Raw genomic sequence first — 18,226 nt, 5'->3', positions numbered from 1 at the left:
AGTGCGTCCAGCTATTGTTGTCGTGCCAAAGAAAATATCGGAACATTTATCAGATCAAACCAATAATCTGTGTTTAAATTTCAGCCTTTTGTTTCTTCTGAGCTAAAAACTAAACCAGATAAAAACTGGTCGACTAAAAGCCACCGGCAGATAAAACCTGTTTCCTGAACGGTTTATACAAGATTATTTCTATGTGATGTTGTGTTTTAAACATCAGATAAAGCTGTTTGCCGTCCGTTTTTATCTGCTGTGCGTCGACTCTGGTGTTAGCCGTCACCGTTTGTTTACAGGTGCAGTGTGTGTTGCAGCTTTAAAGTGTGTGTTGCAGCTTTAAAGTGTGTGTCGGTCGCCTGCTTCGTGAGCCGTAATGAGATAAAAGCCTCTTCATGCAGTCGGCTGTCTGGACTTTATCTGAGCTCAGATTAGCTTAGGTGATGTCGTCGCTTCGGCACCAACGAAGAAGAAAGTCGACAAACTCACCCTGACGTCTGTACAAATCTGAGGCCCGAGCATTGTTAAAAAGTGGAGAAGTACTATCCTTTAAAACTTTCAGACACAAAATGACACAAAAGAGACTCAAAATTATACAAAGGAGACATTAAATGACATAAGTGAGACACAAAATGACAGAAAGGAGACATAAAATTACAAAAATGAGACACAATATAACAAAAATGAGACATAACATGACATAAATGAGACACAAAATGACATAGATGAGACATAAAATGACAGAAATAAGACACAAAATGACATAGATGAGGCACAAAATGACATAAATGAGACACAAAATGATATAGATGAGACACAAAATGACATAGATGAGACACAAAATGACATAAATGAGACACGAAATGACATAGATAGACACAAAATGATAAAAATAAGACACGGAATGGCATAAATGAGACACCAAATGACAGAAATGAGCCACAATATGACAAACATGGAAAGAAGAGATACAAAATAACAAAAATGAGACACAAAATGACATGAGACATAAAATGACATAGATGAGACATGAAATGACATAAATGAGACATAAAATGACATAGATGAGACGCAAAATGACATAAATGAGACACCAAATGACATAAAAGAGACACAAAATTACATAAATGAGAAAAAATTAGACAAAATGACACAAATGTGACACAAAATGACAGAAATGAGCCACAATATAACAAACATGGAAAAAAGAGATACAAAATGTCAAAAATGAGACACAAAATGACATGAGACATAAAATGACATAGATGAGACATGAAATGACATAAATGAGACATAAAATGACATAGATGAGATGCAAAATGACATAAATGAGACACAAAATAAAATAGATGAAACACAAAATGACAAAAATAAGACGCAAAATGACATAAATGAGACACCAAATGACATAAAGGAGACACAAAATTACATAAATGAGAAAAAATGAGACAAAATGACACAAATGTGACACAAAATGACAGAAATGAGCCACAATATAACCAAAATGTAAAAAAAGAGATACAAAATGACAAAAATGAGACACAAAATGACATGAGACATAAAATGACATAGATGAGACATAAAATGACATAAATGAGACACCAAATGACATAAAAGAGACACAAAATTACATAAATGAGAAAAAATGAGACAAAATGACAAATGTGACACAAAATGACAGAAATGAGCCACAATATAACAAAAATGATAAAAATGAGACACAAAATGACAAAAATCAAACATAAAATTTTGGACAGTTTGACTTGATTTAGGACTAAACAACAGACCTGCATCAGTTTGTTTCATGGGTTAAAAAGCTTTGAAGGTCAAGTAATAGATTACTGTAACTACAGTTTAAGTTATTTGTTGAGCAAAAGCTGATAAATATTTATTGGTACAGTGCAGGTTTGCAAATTCTTTATCAATTTAATTCACAATCTGGACGGTTTCTGTGCAAAAACAAACAGAAATCAGCTCCGTATCTGCAGCTTATCACATGTTTAAAAAGCTTTGAAGGTCAGAGAGATTAAAGGAAACACAAGCAGTTGTTGGTTTCTTTATGTAAAATCCTTCATCTTTGATGCTTTTTCAGCTACAGTTTAAATCATTTTCTGAGCAAAACCTGCTGAATATTTAACAGTTCCAGCTTCTCAGCGGTGAAAATGTCTCATTATAATCATTTTAAATGAAATATTTTCATGTTTTAACGAGCACAGCTTTCATGGCTGCAAGAATTCACAGTAAACATATTATCAGGATGTATTTAAAGAGAAAAATGAACAATTAATAGTACGTGACAACATTTTATTTTCCTTCATTTCAGTGTTTCATTATGGAAATATTATTGCTAGAGTTTATATACACAGATTCTGCATTTTTAAAAGAAATAAAAGGCAAATCTAATTTATCTTTGTGTAGAGACTGTTTTTAAAGCAAATAAAGACAGAAACTAGCAGTTAATAATCAGTTAAACTCTTTACTAATTGTCTGCTGCTAATGTGTGACACTATTTATGTTTAGGTTTTATTTCAGTTTCAGGACAAAAATTTCAGACATTGGTGGAAATAAAGACTCTAGTTTCTCATTTTCTGTCCAAACTGGTTCATTAAAACCCGTCTGAAGATGATTTTTACAAACATTTAAGTGATTAATTGAAAATCTAATTAAGAAACTGATTACTATTGATGGTAATCTTTACCTACAGTGCTTAAATAATCTTTTTTTAAGTGAATTCAGAGCAGCAGGATCTCCTCTGTCATCCAGTATTTCCCTCTTTGTCCTGGACTGACTCATTGCTGCTCTTTTATCGGAGTTAATCAGCTGCTGGCCTGAAGCCCAAAGTGACGCTTTCACTGGACGAGAACACGTGAACACGGAAAGAGAAGCAGAAAGCCGTGCACGGTACAAAGAAATAACAACAAAAGAACAGAAAATCACCAAAAAATCTAAACTATCACAAAAGTACACAAAGTCCTCCTGAAAAGATGCAAAACGTCGACAAAAATATGTGAAAACTACACAAAAAAAAGCACAATTAGAGAAATGAACCTAAAATCTACAGAGATCAATAAATCTCTGCTTTATTTATCCATCTATTTATTTAGTGAAACTCTTAATTTTTGAATCCTGCAGAAAACCTTCAGGATAACGTGAACCCAACGTTCTGTCGTAACGATCCTCTTATGATTGGATCGATACCTGCAGCCGATCGATCACCTGATCAATACCCAGAGAGAGTGAAGTTACAGTAAGAAGCTCAGCTCAGATCATCCCACGTTCTGATCCACTTAACGCACAGCAACACAACTACACAACTACACAACAACACAGCATCACAGCAACACACATGACCCGGTAGGGTGACACGCAGATCCTCACACACACCAAGTATGTATTCATGTGCATATATATAAACATATATAATTTTTTTATCATGATTTTTGACTTTTTTCTCAAATTTCTTTTCATCTCTGAGTTTCACCGTTTATCTGTATTTTTTGACTTACCGTCATAAATTTGCTGCAAAATGTGTTAAAAAAAATAATTTTCAAAGTGTCCAAAATTATTTAGAAAGCTGAGGGACAACGAGGTCTGATAATTTATGAAACCAAATACAAAAAATAACTAAAAAACAGATGGAAATAATATAAATATTCACCTGAAAATAGTGTAAACATTTCAAAATGTGCAAAGAATCTCATTTAAAAGCTGATGGTTTTACAGATCTGTAACTAATGCTGCAGAGAACAAAAATTAAAAAAATAACTAAAACACAAAGAAAAGATGGAATAAACTTCTGTTTCTGTGATAAAAACTGAACAAAAACAGAATAAAAACAGAATAAAAACAGACATCTGCCTCCAGTCTAACCTGTCAAACTGCTTCCTGTCGGCTCCACCTGCCCCGGCACCTCCTCCTCTGATTGGCTGAGCCAGCAGCCAATCAGCAGCCTGCTCTGCCCCCAGAAGGAACTGAGAGGTAGATGAGAGAGACCCTCAGTGTGAGCCGGTCAGCAGCAGGGAGAGGACCTGGACCTTCTGATCCACAACCAGGACTAGATCTGGACCTGAACCACAACCAGGACTAGATCCTCCAGAACCAGGACTAGATCTGGACCTGTTTAGAAGACCTGGATCTGATCAGAACCAGGAGATAAAACCTGACGCTTCCCCTCAGCAGAGGTTCTGATCCTCCAGACCCAGGACCAGACCTGGACCTGATCAGACCCAGGACCAGACCTGGACCTGACCGGAATCAGGACTAGGCCTGGACCAGATCAGAACCAGAACCTTAAACCAGAATCTTCTCATCAGAGCATGTTAGAAAAACACTCATGGATTTAGTCGACCTCTACCTGCCCGAGTGTTTCACCTACCACCCAGATACTGAGTAAGTACTTTAAAAATACTCTAAATACCACCCAGATTCTGAGTAAGTACTTTAAAAATACTCTAAATACCACCCAGATTCTGAGTAAGTACTTTAAAAATACTCTAAATACCACCCAGATACTGAGTAAGTACTTTAAAAATACTCTAAATACCACCCAGATACTGAGTAAGTACTTTAAAAATACTCTAAATACCACCCAGATACTGAGTAAGTACTTTAAAAATACTCTAAATACCACCCAGATACTGAGTAAGTACTTTAAAAATACTCTAAATACCACCCAGATACTGAGTAAGTACTTTAAAAATACTCTAAATACCACCCAGATTCTGAGTAAGTACTTTAAAAATACTCTAAATACCACCCAGATTCTGAGTAAGTACTTTAAAAATACTCTAAATACCACCCAGATACTGAGTAAGTACTTTAAAAATACTCTAAATACCACCCAGATTCTGAGTAAGTACTTTAAAAATACTCTAAATACCACCCAGATACTGAGTAAGTACTTTAAAAATACTCTAAATACCACCCAGATACTGAGTAAGTACTTTAAAAATACTCTAAATACCACCCAGATACTGAGTAAGTACTTTAAAAATACTCTAAATACCACCCAGACTCAGAGTGAGTAGATACTGTAATTAAAATACCCCTACACACCCAGTAAATAACCGTTTTAATTAAAAATGCTTTGACATGGAGTAAGTAGCTGCATCTATAGAATGTATAGTTTTAATTAAGAAATAACTGACACTGAGTAAGGACGTGTGTGATTAAAAAATAACCTAAAACCACCCAAACACCAAATAAGTAACCATTTTATTTAAAATAATTTAAATCTGTCATCCTGAAACCTGTAGAACTTAAACTGTTTCTATTCAGTAATGGCTCTAAGATACCACCCTGTGAATAACTATAGCTACATTATTTAAAGAGTTTTATAGTGAAAATGAATTAAATCTTCCCCTCAGACACCCAGTAAGTAACTGCAGCTACATTATTTATACTGTTTTATATTAGAAATGACTTAAATCCACCACTCTGACAGCGAGTAAGTAGGTGTTTTATAATAAAATGACTCTAAAATATTCCCTAGACACCCAGTAAGTAACAATCAATCATAGAATTTATTCTGTTTTAATTAAGAAATGACTCAAAAGTACCATCATGAGTCTGAATAAGCGGCTGTTTTATTAAAAATAACCTAAATCTACCGGTAGGTAACCGTTTTAATTTAAAAATGATTTAAAATACTATTTTCACAGAGTAACAAGCTGCAAATACAGAATTTATAAAGTTTTTTTAATTAAAAAATCACTTAAACCTACCACCCTGACTCTGAGTAATTAGATTTTTTATAATAAAATGACTTAAATTTAGATTTACTCATGAATTTAAATTGTGTTTTTTATTGTTTACATGCAAATTTACTCTTTTTCCTCTGATTTTTTCCATTTTTATAGGACAAGCTACAAATGTAAAAAGATATTCATTAAATTACTAAAATTTAAACTTTTTATCTCAGAATTTTTCTTAATATTTGGAGTAATTGAACAAAAGAGGAAAAATATGTAAAATCAGAGTTAAAAAATATTTTTTTAGTAACAAGGTGTGTCTCAGATGATCCACAGGTGATCCTGGTGTCATGACTTCTGTGTTTAAGGCTCTTAAAGGGGCTGCTTGGGTTCTGCTGATCATCTGTAGATTATTGGAGAAAACACTGAGACCCCGTTGACCTGGATCACCAGAGGCCAAGAGGTCAACAAGAAGGTTCTCAGAGAGCACGGAACCATGAATAACGGTTCTCTGGAGGTTCTCTGGAGGTTCTGTGGTCTTTAAAGCACCAAAGAACCACAAATAAAGGTTCTCTAGAGGTTCTGTGGAGGTCCTCTAGTCTTTAAAGCACCAATCAGACGTGTTTTCGTCTCCGTCCTGCTTCTTTGTCTGAACATTTCAAAGGGACTTGCTCTTCTTTTACCACCCTCAGGTTAACTGCCCCCTTTATTCTGCCTTTCTGCCCCTCCTCCTGTTTTCACACTCCGTCTTGTAACTTCCTCTTCCTCCTCTTCTTCTCCTTCTTTGTCTTCTTCTTCTCCTTCTTTATCTTCTTCTTCTTCTCTGGGGTTTTTAGAAATATTTTCTATTATATTAATAAATGTTTCAATAATTCAGCAAAAAGTAATTTTATTCTTCTTATTATTGTTATTAAAAAATCAACCAAAATCCAGTGAATTTCACTGGATTTTGGTTGATTTTTATCTGAATGTTCCTAAAGAAAATATTAGAATTTTTACTGATATATATGGAATCACTTTAGATATTTTTAGGATTTCTTGGAAGATTTTTACAATTTTTAAAAAATTATTTACAAGAATTTTCTTGCCACATTTGAGGGATTTTTTTTTTAAATAAAACTTTTACGGGAAACTTTTAAGGAATTATTGGAATTTTCTTCCTGAAGGTTTTGCAAATTTACAGAAATGTGGGGATTTTTTTTGCTGAATTTTTGGATTTTTTTCAGACAAGGAAACAATATTTTTGGTGCCTGTAAATGAGGACAACATGAGGGTTAAAAATAACTGGAAATATTCAAGTAAGTGCACCAAAATTACATTTCAGTGCAGAACTTCAGGAAGTGTTCTTGTTTCAGTGGATAAATTCCAGCTTCATTAAAGCATCCCTTCCTTCGGTTTTCTGTCGGTCCTCTTCAGCTCCACGTCTGCGGCCTCCTAGAGCTCTCAGCAGCGCGTGGCCGTGGTTTACTCAGCGGGTGGTTAAAAGCAGCCAGCCTCTTTGAATAACAAATGATCTGTCATCAGGACGGTTCTGATTTACATGTCAGGAAACACACAGAACCAGCAGAGCACAAACCAGGAGGAGGTTCAGGCTGCAGCCGGACAGTTGGCCGAGTGTGGAGGTGTTTATGGAGACACGTGTGTGTGCAGGAGGCTTAGCATGTTCAGACCGCTGGAATCTGAAGAGTGTGTGGAGGAGCTTTTATTTTTACATCACTGTGGACTGATGCCACCACGAGTGTGTGTGTGTGTGTGTGTGTGTGTGTGTGTGTGTGCAGATCACATGCCTGCCAGCCTACTGTTCACTTCAGCTGGTTTCAGATGCAGTTTCTTGTCGGTGACAGAGAGTCTGTTGTGGTCACATCTTAATCCAATAATAGAGCCGCGACGCTTCGGTTCACATGCAGCAGCAGAAAAAGGTTCATTACAGCAACAACACAGGAAGATAAGTCCAAAATGTGTGAAGACTACAGGAGATGTTGACGTTTGTTTATGGATCTATGCAAACAAAAATAACAACAGCACCGGCGTTTTTAAATAGTGTCCAAAGTTTCTGAGTTTAAAGAAGCTGGAACATACTGGGGTTTACTTCAGCGTCTTTAAACCGGTTCCCAGTCTGCTCCGGCCTCTCTAAGCTGGTTGTTTTGGTGGAAGATGATGCGGATGATTGCTGCTTCGTCCATTTCCATAGGTTTGTTTAACCAATGTCCTCTTAGAAAACAAAGCAGTGTAATGGACAGCAGCTTTGCATATGTGGGAAATCACAAACGGCTGCTTCACATGAGTGTGTCTGAGTGTGTGGTGTGAAAATACACACCTGTGATTGTTTGTGAGAACACAGGAACCCATAAAGTGGTATTGATTATCTGAAGCTGCTGATCACATGATTCCTGTCTGATAAACGAAGCCTGACCAGTAAAACTAACGACGTGAGTTCATTTTGTCTCCAAGGTGACTCCGTCCATAAACTCCACATTAATGCTTTTATTTCCCTGCAGGCTTCTGGGCAGGATGTCGGTGAGGGGTCTGGACCCCACCACTCCCTCCTCAATAAAGAGGGAACCCTCCAGCCCCAGCTCTCAGGGGGACGTCAGCCCGGCTCAGCCCAGCCCAGGGAGCTCCTCCTCGGACACCAACTCCAGCTACGGCCCCCTAACCAAGAACCACAGTCTGACCAATGGACTGGACTCACCTGGACTCTACGGACACACAGCAGGACTGAACAACGCCGGAGCAGCTAACAGGTGAATGTTTGTTCTTATGGACAGTCAAAAAGGAACGCTGTGAAAACATATATAAAGACTAGATTTAAAATTCAGGCCATAAAGTAGAAACTAACAGAAAACAAACTGAGTCCAGCTGTGATTTCCAGTTAGTCTGACTGCATGAACATGGTTCTAAACTGATCTGAGGACAGCAGAACTTCCTCAGTTGTGGACCTCTGGACTGGGTCTGTCTATGTCTGCATCATGGCTCCACATGGAGAAGAACTGAACAGAGGAAGAGAAACATCTGAGGGTGAGATTCACAAAGATGGAAAAGGATCCAGAAAGATAAACTAGAACCCAGTGAAGCCCGGAGTCAGCAGTGATCAGGAGGTCTAGAAGGAGTCATAGTTCCACTAATCAGGAGGTCTAGAAGGAGTCATAGTTCCACTAATCAGGAGGTCTAGAAGGAGTCATAGTACCACTAATCAGGAGGTCTAGAAGGAGTCATAGTTCCACTAATCAGGAGGTCTAGAAGGAGTCATAGTTCCACTAATCAGGAGGTCTAGAAGGAGTCATAGTTCCACTAATCAGGAGGTCTAGAAGGAGTCATAGTTCCACTAATCAGGAGGTCTAGAAGGAGTTATAATTCCACTGATTAAAATCTCCTGAAAATAACTTTTTGTCCAACATGATTTAAATATGTCTAAAATGGCCAGCATTTAGTTGAAAATGGCTCAAATTTTGCTCCAAAACAGTTTTAAAATGTGTCCAAATTGGCTTGAAATGTGTCAAATATGACCAAAACAGCTTGAAACTCCTAAACAAGCTTTAAAATATCCAAAATTGCTGAAAATGAGTCCAAAAGGACCTCAAACTTTTCCAAATTCACCCAAAAATCTCAAAATATGACTTCAACGACTGGAAAAAAAATCAAAGTTTAGTCTCAGTGTCTCGTTTGCGTCATTTTGTCTTTTTTTGTCATTTTGTGTCTCATTCGTGTCATTTTGTGTCTTGTTTTTGCCATTTTGTCTCATTTTTGTCAGTTTGTGTCTCATTTTTATGTCTTGTTTTCATCACATAAAGTTTCTACTTTGGGAATAAATTTTAAATAAATTAAATTTGAACTGTTAGTTTTTAATTTGACATCAGAACAAAAACTCTCCTGTTGTACTTAGAAGTATTCTGATTACTGTCGTCCGAGTTTTTAATGATTTTCCAGACTTTTCTCTCCTGTACATCATTTTTTTCTGTATTTAAAATGTTAAACTTCCTGCTGATTTTTTCTCTCCTGTACATCATTTTTTTCTGTATTTAAAATGTTAAACTTCCTGCTGATTTTTTCTCTCCTGTACATCATTTTTTTCTGTATTTAAAATGTTAAACTTCCTGCTGATTTTTTTCTCTCCTGTACTTCATATTTTTCTCTATTTAAAATGTTAAACTGAACTCTTCCTGCTTCCTGTTTCCCGTCCAGGAGGTTCGAGGACGACGGCCAGGTGAAGTGTGAGTTCATGCTCGGTTCGGTGGCTAAGCGGGTTTGCTTGGTTTGCGGTGACGTGGCGTCCGGTTACCATTACGGCGTGGCCTCCTGTGAAGCCTGCAAGGCCTTCTTCAAGAGGACCATCCAAGGTAACACGCGTGTAGAAGAAGAACATGTCTGACTCCAGGGTTCATCACGCTCCTGTTAAACCCGTTTGAGACGTTTGTTTTGGTCCAAACAGCCCCGATGCTGCAGCAGCTCTAAATAAAGATCTAAACTCTGCTGCTGCTTACAGTCAACATGTTTGGGGCTGCAGATAGCGTCAGGAGAGGAAGTTTGAAAGATTTTAGAGTCAGAAGATTCCTGTTAGAGACGGAGGACGGCAGCTGACAGAAACTGGATTAACAGCAGCTCTGATGGTGTCTGAGAGCAGAAAACTGACAGTAACGAAGACAAAACACTGAGAGTAACATCTCAGAAATAAACTAAAGAACATCCTAAAGACTGTATGAATATGGATTCATGAGAATATCATCGTGTTTTTTTAGAGACGCGTAATAAAGGTCATCAAGGTCGCCTCAGTTTAAGGTGGAAACTAAAAGTTAACAAGACACAAAATGACAAAAACGAGACACAAAATGACAAAAATAAGGCACAAAATGACACAAAAACAGACTTAAAATGACAAAAGCTAGACAAAAAATGACTAAAATGAGACACAAAATAATGCAAAAGATGGAAAACAGCAATAATGAGGCACAAAGCAGCTAATTAAAAAAATTCCCAAAACAAATTAAAACTGTCTAAAAATGACTGTGTGGGTTTTCTCCGGGTACTCCGGCTTCCTCCCACAGTCCAAAAACATGCTGAGGTTAATTGGTTACTCTAAATTGTCCGTAGGTGTGAATGTGAGTGTGATTGTGTGTCTGTATATGTAGCCCTGTGACAGACTGGTGACCTGTCCAGGGTGTCCCCTCCCTTCACCTGAGTCAGCTGGGATAGACTCCAGCACCCCCCATGACCCTAGTGAGGATAAAGCGGTGTATAGAGAATGGATGGATGGATGGATGGATTACAAAAAAATGAATAAAAATAAATAAAATAATTCACAATTTGTCAAAAATTTCTCCATAACAACTTTTGACAACAAAGAAATCCAAAATGGCTCAAAATTTGCAGAAATCAGGCCAAAGTTGTTAAAACTTATTTGTAATCTGTGCAAAATTACTCAAAGTTTGTCAGAAAGGGTTTCAGATGAGTCTAAACTTACCAACATTCTGCCAAAAATGACTTAAATTTCGTCCATAAGGGCTCAAAATTTGGCAAAACGGAGTCAAAATTGTTCAACCTGATTCAAAATCTGTTCAAATTCATTCTGAATTTACTAAAAAATCCACTTTGTGTAGATTAAATGTAGGATTGACAGTATTAGTTTAACACCTAATGCTCTAATTTCAGAGTACTTTGTGACATAAAAACTGTAAATAAAGCATGTGATCATTTGGTCATATTAGGATTCAACCAGTTTCCAATCAGCTTGAATGATGTGTTTTCATTCAGTCAGGATATTTTTACTTACTTTACATTTTATTTAACAAGTTTAAGATCTCCTCTTTAATTTCCAAATAATTTTTGACATAAAAACTGTAAATAATGTCGTCTGAACCTGATAATTTTGCCATATTCTAATTAAAAAATTCCTCCTCCAGGTAACATCGAGTACAGCTGCCCGGCCTCCAACGAGTGTGAGATCACCAAGAGGAGGAGGAAATCCTGCCAGGCCTGTCGCTTTGTCAAGTGTCTGGCGGTGGGGATGCTGAGAGAAGGTCAGCTGAACACAGAAAAACACTTTTAGACCTGAAATAAACAGTTTGAGATGCTTTCTGTGGGATCGACGAGGTGCAGACTGACAATGGTTCAGAGCTTCTTAATTCCTGGAAACAAAAACCTGATTACCAGCGTCTAAACCTGAAAAACAAGAAAAATTAGATGAAAAAGCTGCTGGAATGAGACACAGAACAAATTAACGTGAGTCATGACATGACGCAAATAAAACTAAATGACAAAAAGCAAACACAAAACAGCAAAAAGCAATACAAATATGACACAGAACAGCTAAAACGAGAAACAAAATGACAAAAATGAGACACAAAATAATGTAAAAGATGAAAAACAACAAAAAAACGATGCAAACAAGACACAAAATGACAACAATGAGACACAATGGCTAAAACAAGACACAAAATGACAAAAATGAGACACAATGGCTAAAACGAGACACAAAATGACAAAAATTGGATACAAAGTGACAAAAAGATACACAAAATAATGTTATTAAAGGTTGAAAACAACAAAAAACAATACAAACATGACACAGAACAGCTAAAACGAGACACAAAATGACAAATATGAGACACAAAATAATGCAAAAGATGAGAAACAACAAAAAAACAATGCAAACACGACACAAAATGACAAAAATGAGACACAAAGTGACAAAAAAGAGACAGAAAATAATGCAAAAGATAAAAAAACAACAAAAACAAGACACAAAACAACAAAAAACAATACAAAAGAGACAAAAATGAGACACAAAATAACAAAAACAAGACACAAAATGACACAAATGAGACACAAAATGACAATAATGAGACATAAAATAATGCAAAAGATGAAAATACAACAAAAGTTAGACACAAAATGAAGACACAATGCAAGAAAATCAAATAAAAAGCATAAAAAACACCAACAGAAACCAAAACAACATAATAATAATAAAGTCCAGTTTTCGTTGCTTTCTGAGGGATGGACGGGGCATCAAACTCGTCTTCTTTATTGGTGGAAACAAAAACCTGATATTGAGCGTCTGGAGCTGAAGTGCAGTGAAACCTTAAACTGTGACAGTTAAAGCTGGGTGTGTGCTGTAAACACGAGGAACAATGGACTCTAAAATAGAGCTGGAGCAGAGCCAGAGCAGCAGATAAACACAAATTACTGAACACATTTTAACACCTCCAGCTGATCACCAACATTAAACATTAGACGTTTCTGCAGCTAAACTACGGACACTGAACGGTTCAATTAAAGACAAATGGAAGCACAGTGATGAAAACACAACGGCAGCATTCAGTCATTCTACAACATGAGGCAACAACGGTTCAATCTGAAACTTTTATGAAGCAAAAATCCAGAACGACTAGAGGAACTCACAGTTTGAACGAAAAAACTGACACAAAACAACTCAAAGTAAATGCAAAATAATGCCAAAGATTAAAAAAACAACAAAAATGAGACACAAAGCACCGAAAACAAAACTAACATGACACGACACGGCTAAAATGAGACGCAAAATGACATAAAACAGATACAAAATGACACAAATAAGACACAAAACAACCCAAACGAGACACATAAATTCATCCTTAATGAACAGTTTATGTATATTTTGTGTTTAACTTATTTGTGATTCTGTTTTAATTGTGACCACCTCCTATGAAGCAGAAAAAGGCTGCACTTGTTACATAGTTCTAATTTACTAAAGGATGGAGAGAAAACAGGCTGAATTTCCACATGTTCCCTCAGTGCTGCGCAGTACTTACAGAGAGTTAGGGGTTTGATTCAAGCGTTACACTGCCATGTAATGATTTTCAGCTTAAATTTGTATATTATGGATTTTATTTTGATGGTTTTGCATCATCTGAAGATTGTATTGCTGGGCCACGTTGATTATTTTGAATGAGTGTGTTAGCTGTCTGCAGATAACTGCAGTATGCACTTTATAACGCTCACAAGTACTTTAATGCTCATGTTTCTGAAGCTTCTTTAATCTCTTCTTCAGCTTTTCTGTCTTTCGGGGAAAATGATAAAAATCCTAAAATCCTCTGCAGCTGTCCTCATCTTTAACCTCCATATTTATTCAATTAAATAGAAAAAAACTTCCTGCTAATGAGTGTTTGATTTAATCCCAAAATTTTAAAAGCTAAATTAAAAGTGGCTACAAACATTTTTAAAATAATGCAAGATTAAAAGTGCAGAAAAGTTAAAACGAGGCAAAATTTAAAGTGCAAAAGAAAAAACAGGCATAGAATTAAAAATGCATCAATGTCAAAAATAACGTAAAATATTAAAACTGCAAAAACGTAAATAATACTGAAATTTAAAACATGTATTAAAATACTAAAAATAAAACAACATTAAAAGTACTAAAAAATAAAAATAAAATAACACAAAACATTATAATAAAAGCACTAAAAATTAATAATACTACAGAATATTACGTGTACAAAAATGTGTATATATAGTATAAAGTTTAAGTATGTAAAGTGTAAGAATTCTTGCTAAATTAAAAATATTTAAAAAATACAAAATTCAAAGTTTAAAAGTAGTAACAATTAAAAATAATGTAAATATATTAAAACAACAAATAAACTAATGTAAAAATGACAGATAATGGAAAAAACAAGATATGAAATGAAGGAAATGGGACACAGAATGGAAACAACGACACAAAATGACAAAAACGGGACACAAAATGAAAAAAATGGGATAGAGAATGACAAAAACAAAAACTGAAATGGCAGAAATGAGACATAAAATGACAAAAAATAGGGCACAAAATGGAAACGAGGCAAAATGACCTAAACGAGACACAAAATGAAAAAGACGAGACATAAAATAACACAAACAGGATACAAAACAACATAACTGTTTCCAGCCTCTGATGTCCTCCTGCTCCTGTTTCAGACCGGTTTGTGGAGATTCTGTCAGCAGCTCGTCTGTCTGCTGTGAAAACCTGATCCAGCTCTAATAAAGTCTGGAGCTGTGTGTTTAAAGTACGCTCACGCCTCGCCGTGTCTTCTTCTAAATGAGCTTCTTTTAATAGAGCTGAGGCCTCGGCAGCATCACGGCCCCCACCTCCTCCCACCTCCTCGTAAATTCCTCCAGATGCCTTCTGGGATTCCTGGACCTCCGTGAAATGCGAACTGCCCCTCGTAACGCGCTCCATCGCGTCTCGTAACGACAGAGCTGAATAAAAGGCGCACAGACCCCCGGCAGGCTTTCATTACGCCTGTTTAGTCGCCTCTCAGGGCTGTAAAAGCTGCAAAACGTGCTCGATATTTTAGAAATGCGCTGAAACGCTGCAGAGAAAGGTGAGCTTTGGTGCAGCAAAGCTCTGGTTAACACGCTCAACTCTCAGCTTTCATCCCTGTAGGTTTGTTTTTCTCTGCAGGCTGAAGTCCTGCAGCTCTGTGGAAACACAACAACAACACGGAGACGGATTCTGTAAAAAATGAACTGTGAATCCAACAAAAAATGAGACACAAAACGACAGAAAGGAGACAAAACAGTCCCAGATAGACACGAGACAACGCAAAGACGACAAAAACAGAAAGATTAGAGCAAAATAAACGGCACAGAATGACACAAACAAAACACAAAATGACAAAAAATGATTCAAAACAACACAAATGAGACACAATGCAACAAAAACGAAACACAAAATGACTAAAATTAAACACAAATGAGACAAAGCAGTCCCAAAGAGACATGAAACAACACAAACAAGACATAAAAGAAAGATGATTGAAAAAACTGCACAAATGGGATACAAAACAACACAACTCAGACACAAAATTACACAAAAGAAACACAAAAGAAAAAAAATGAGTCAAAACAACACGAATGAGACACAATGCAACAAAAACGAAACACAAAATGACAAAAACTGATTCAAAACAACACAAATGAGACTGAATGCAACAAAAACGAAACACAAAATGACTAAAATTAAACACAAATGAGACAAAGCAGTCCCAAAGAGACATGAAACAACACAAACGAGACATAAAAGAAAGATGATTGAAAAAACTGCACAAATGGGATACAAAACAACACAACTCAGACACAAAATTACACAAAAGAAACACAAGATGACGAAAAACAGATTTAAAACAACACAAATGAGACATAATGCAACAAAAAAGAAACACAAAATGACACAAAATGACCCAAACATGAACACAAATGAGACAAAGCAGTCCCACAGAGTCATGAAACAACACAAACGAGACAAAAAAGAAAGATGACTAAAGAAACAAAAACTGTGTTCAAAACAACACAAATGAAACACAAAATGGCAAAAACAGATTCAAAGCAACAGAAATGAGACACAATTCAACAAAAACAAGACACAACTGAGACACAAAATGACAAAAAACAGATTCAAAACAACACAAATGAGACACAAAACAATGTAAATGAGACACAACAGTCCTAAAGAGACATTAAACAACACAAACGAGACAAAAAATAACACAGGACGCAAAAGAACAAAAATGAGACACAAATTGGTAAAAAGTCAAATTTACTTTTGAAAGTCAGGACATCTGGCTTAGTGACTCAGTTCTCAGTACAGAATTCTGAGGTTTTGTTTTTTTACACAGACTCTTCTGCAAATTCTTTATTTTTGGAGAATTTTATAAAGAAGACGTGCAGAATAAAGTGACTTTAGTGAAATATGACCATTTTAACTTCAGATTTGGTGACTTTTACTGAACCGCAGATTTTAAATGAATCATATTTTTGCGTAAAGTCCTGTTTCTAGCTGATGAATTCAGTCCATCAGGTGATCTGGTGAAGTTTAAAGCTGGTGTTGAGGGTCGGACGGTTAACAAACGGCGTCTGATCTTCCGTTCGCAGCTTCAGGTGTTTAAATCGCGTCGTCTTAATCTGCTTTCTGAGAAAAGTCAGAACAGACGGCGCTTCCTGCTGACTTCCCTCCAAATCCCGTCGGCTGGTCGTCGTTTCTTTCCTCTGCACTTGAGCAGTGTGGGATTGTTGACAGTGAACGCACCATCTGCAGGTGTCACGGTGCATTCAGGGACCCTGTAGAGGTGGAAAATAAAGAAGTTTGGCTGCAGGAAGCTGTCTCAGCACCGCAGCAACAAACTGATGCCTGAATGGAAGCAAACTAACGGACGACGGAGGATTTAAGCTGCTGTTTGCAAACACGTTTGTTAAATCCTCCGAAGCAAACTGATCCTCTGCAGGTTAATCCACTCTTACTGATTACCTCTGGTGACATCAGCGGGGTCAGAGGGCAACTAGTTTACTCAAACTACCCTCCTCTAAAACCCCACTCACCTTCTGCAGCTGTTAAAGCTAGAGCTAGCATCTTAAAGCTAAAACTTTGAATCTAAAAATAGCATCTTTAAGCTAAAACTAGCATCTTAAAGCTAAAACTAACATCTTGAAGCTAAAAATAGCATCTTAAGCAAAAAATAGCTTCTAGAAGCTAAAACTAGCATCTTAACGCTAAAATTAGCATTTTAAATCTAGAACTAACATCTTAAAGCTAAAATTAGCATCTTAAAGCGACCTTGGGTTTGTGAAAGGCGCTATATAAATTGAACATATTATTATTATTATTAAAGCCAGTTAGGTGCTAGTTTCAGGTTTAAGATGCTAGTTTTAGCTTCCAGGTGCTAGTTTTATGTTAAAGATGTTAGTTTCAGGTTTAAGATGTTAGCTTTTGCATCTTAAAGTCAAAACTAGCATCTACACCTGAAACTAGCATCTTAAAGCCAAAGCTAATATCTTAAAGCTAAAACTAATATCTTATAGGCTACCTGAAACTAGCATATTAAAGCTAAAACTAGCATCTTAAAGCTAAAAGTAGCATCTTAAACCTGAAACTAACATCTTAAACTTTAGCTTTTAGATGTCATTTAAAAAAAGCAAATATCTGTTAAATTATGATACTGTTTGCCCATAAACCTGAAACTAGTGTCTTAAAGCTGAAACTAGCATCTTAAGCTAAAACTAGCATCTTAAAGCTGAAACGAGCATCTTAAAGCTAAAACTAGCATCTAAAGCTTTAGCTTTTAGATGTTAGAAAAAAACAAAGATCAAATATCTGTGAAATTATGATACTGTTTGCTCATATTTTTGTTACAAAATAAACAGTTAATTTATTAATTTATTTTAATATGCTTTTCTCATGACTTAGCGCTTGGTGCTACATTTATTTACTCTAAATCCTTTAAAAAATAGAAATAAAATCTGAACTTTGCTTGATTTTAGATGTAGAAACACACATTTTATTTTGATATTTCATAACATCCTGTTGGTTTACGGTGAACTTCACACACCATTGATCTTCTTCCACCTCACCTTCACCTCTGTTTATGGAACATTAACTAACAAAGCAGAAGTTCTATAAAATAACAGAGAGTTACAGAGATGTCAGCCTATAAAAACAGATAAAGCAGCTCCATGAAGCAGCGTCCTGGAACCGAACACGTTTATATGAGGCCGTTATCTGATGCATTAATCACAGCGGCGTTACCTCCAGGTGT

At 36.2% G+C, this 18,226-nt stretch overlaps 1 protein-coding gene across 2 annotated transcripts in view; it reads left to right on the top strand.

Moving 5' to 3' along the window:
* LOC110972440 (estrogen-related receptor gamma-like) overlaps positions 1-18,226 on the top strand; it is a 35,996-nt gene that overhangs the window by 2,860 nt on the left and 14,910 nt on the right. Inside the window, exons 1-4 of one of the 2 annotated variants that reach the window (XM_051960808.1) lie at positions 3,729-4,380; positions 8,180-8,425; positions 9,864-10,018; positions 11,579-11,695. In XM_051960808.1, coding sequence (XP_051816768.1) covers positions 4,325-4,380; positions 8,180-8,425; positions 9,864-10,018; positions 11,579-11,695 — 574 coding nt within the window. In that variant the 5' untranslated portion in view covers positions 3,729-4,324. Of the gene's footprint in view, positions 1-3,728; positions 4,381-8,179; positions 8,426-9,863; positions 10,019-11,578; positions 11,696-18,226 lie in introns of those variants that run through there. The other variant, XM_051960807.1, reaches the window with a different exon arrangement.

Source organism: Acanthochromis polyacanthus, chromosome 16, assembly GCF_021347895.1.
Source record: "Acanthochromis polyacanthus isolate Apoly-LR-REF ecotype Palm Island chromosome 16, KAUST_Apoly_ChrSc, whole genome shotgun sequence".
In the NCBI taxonomy this organism is placed as follows: Eukaryota; Metazoa; Chordata; class Actinopteri; family Pomacentridae; genus Acanthochromis; species Acanthochromis polyacanthus.
This window is presented reverse-complemented; position numbering and strand designations above follow the sequence as displayed.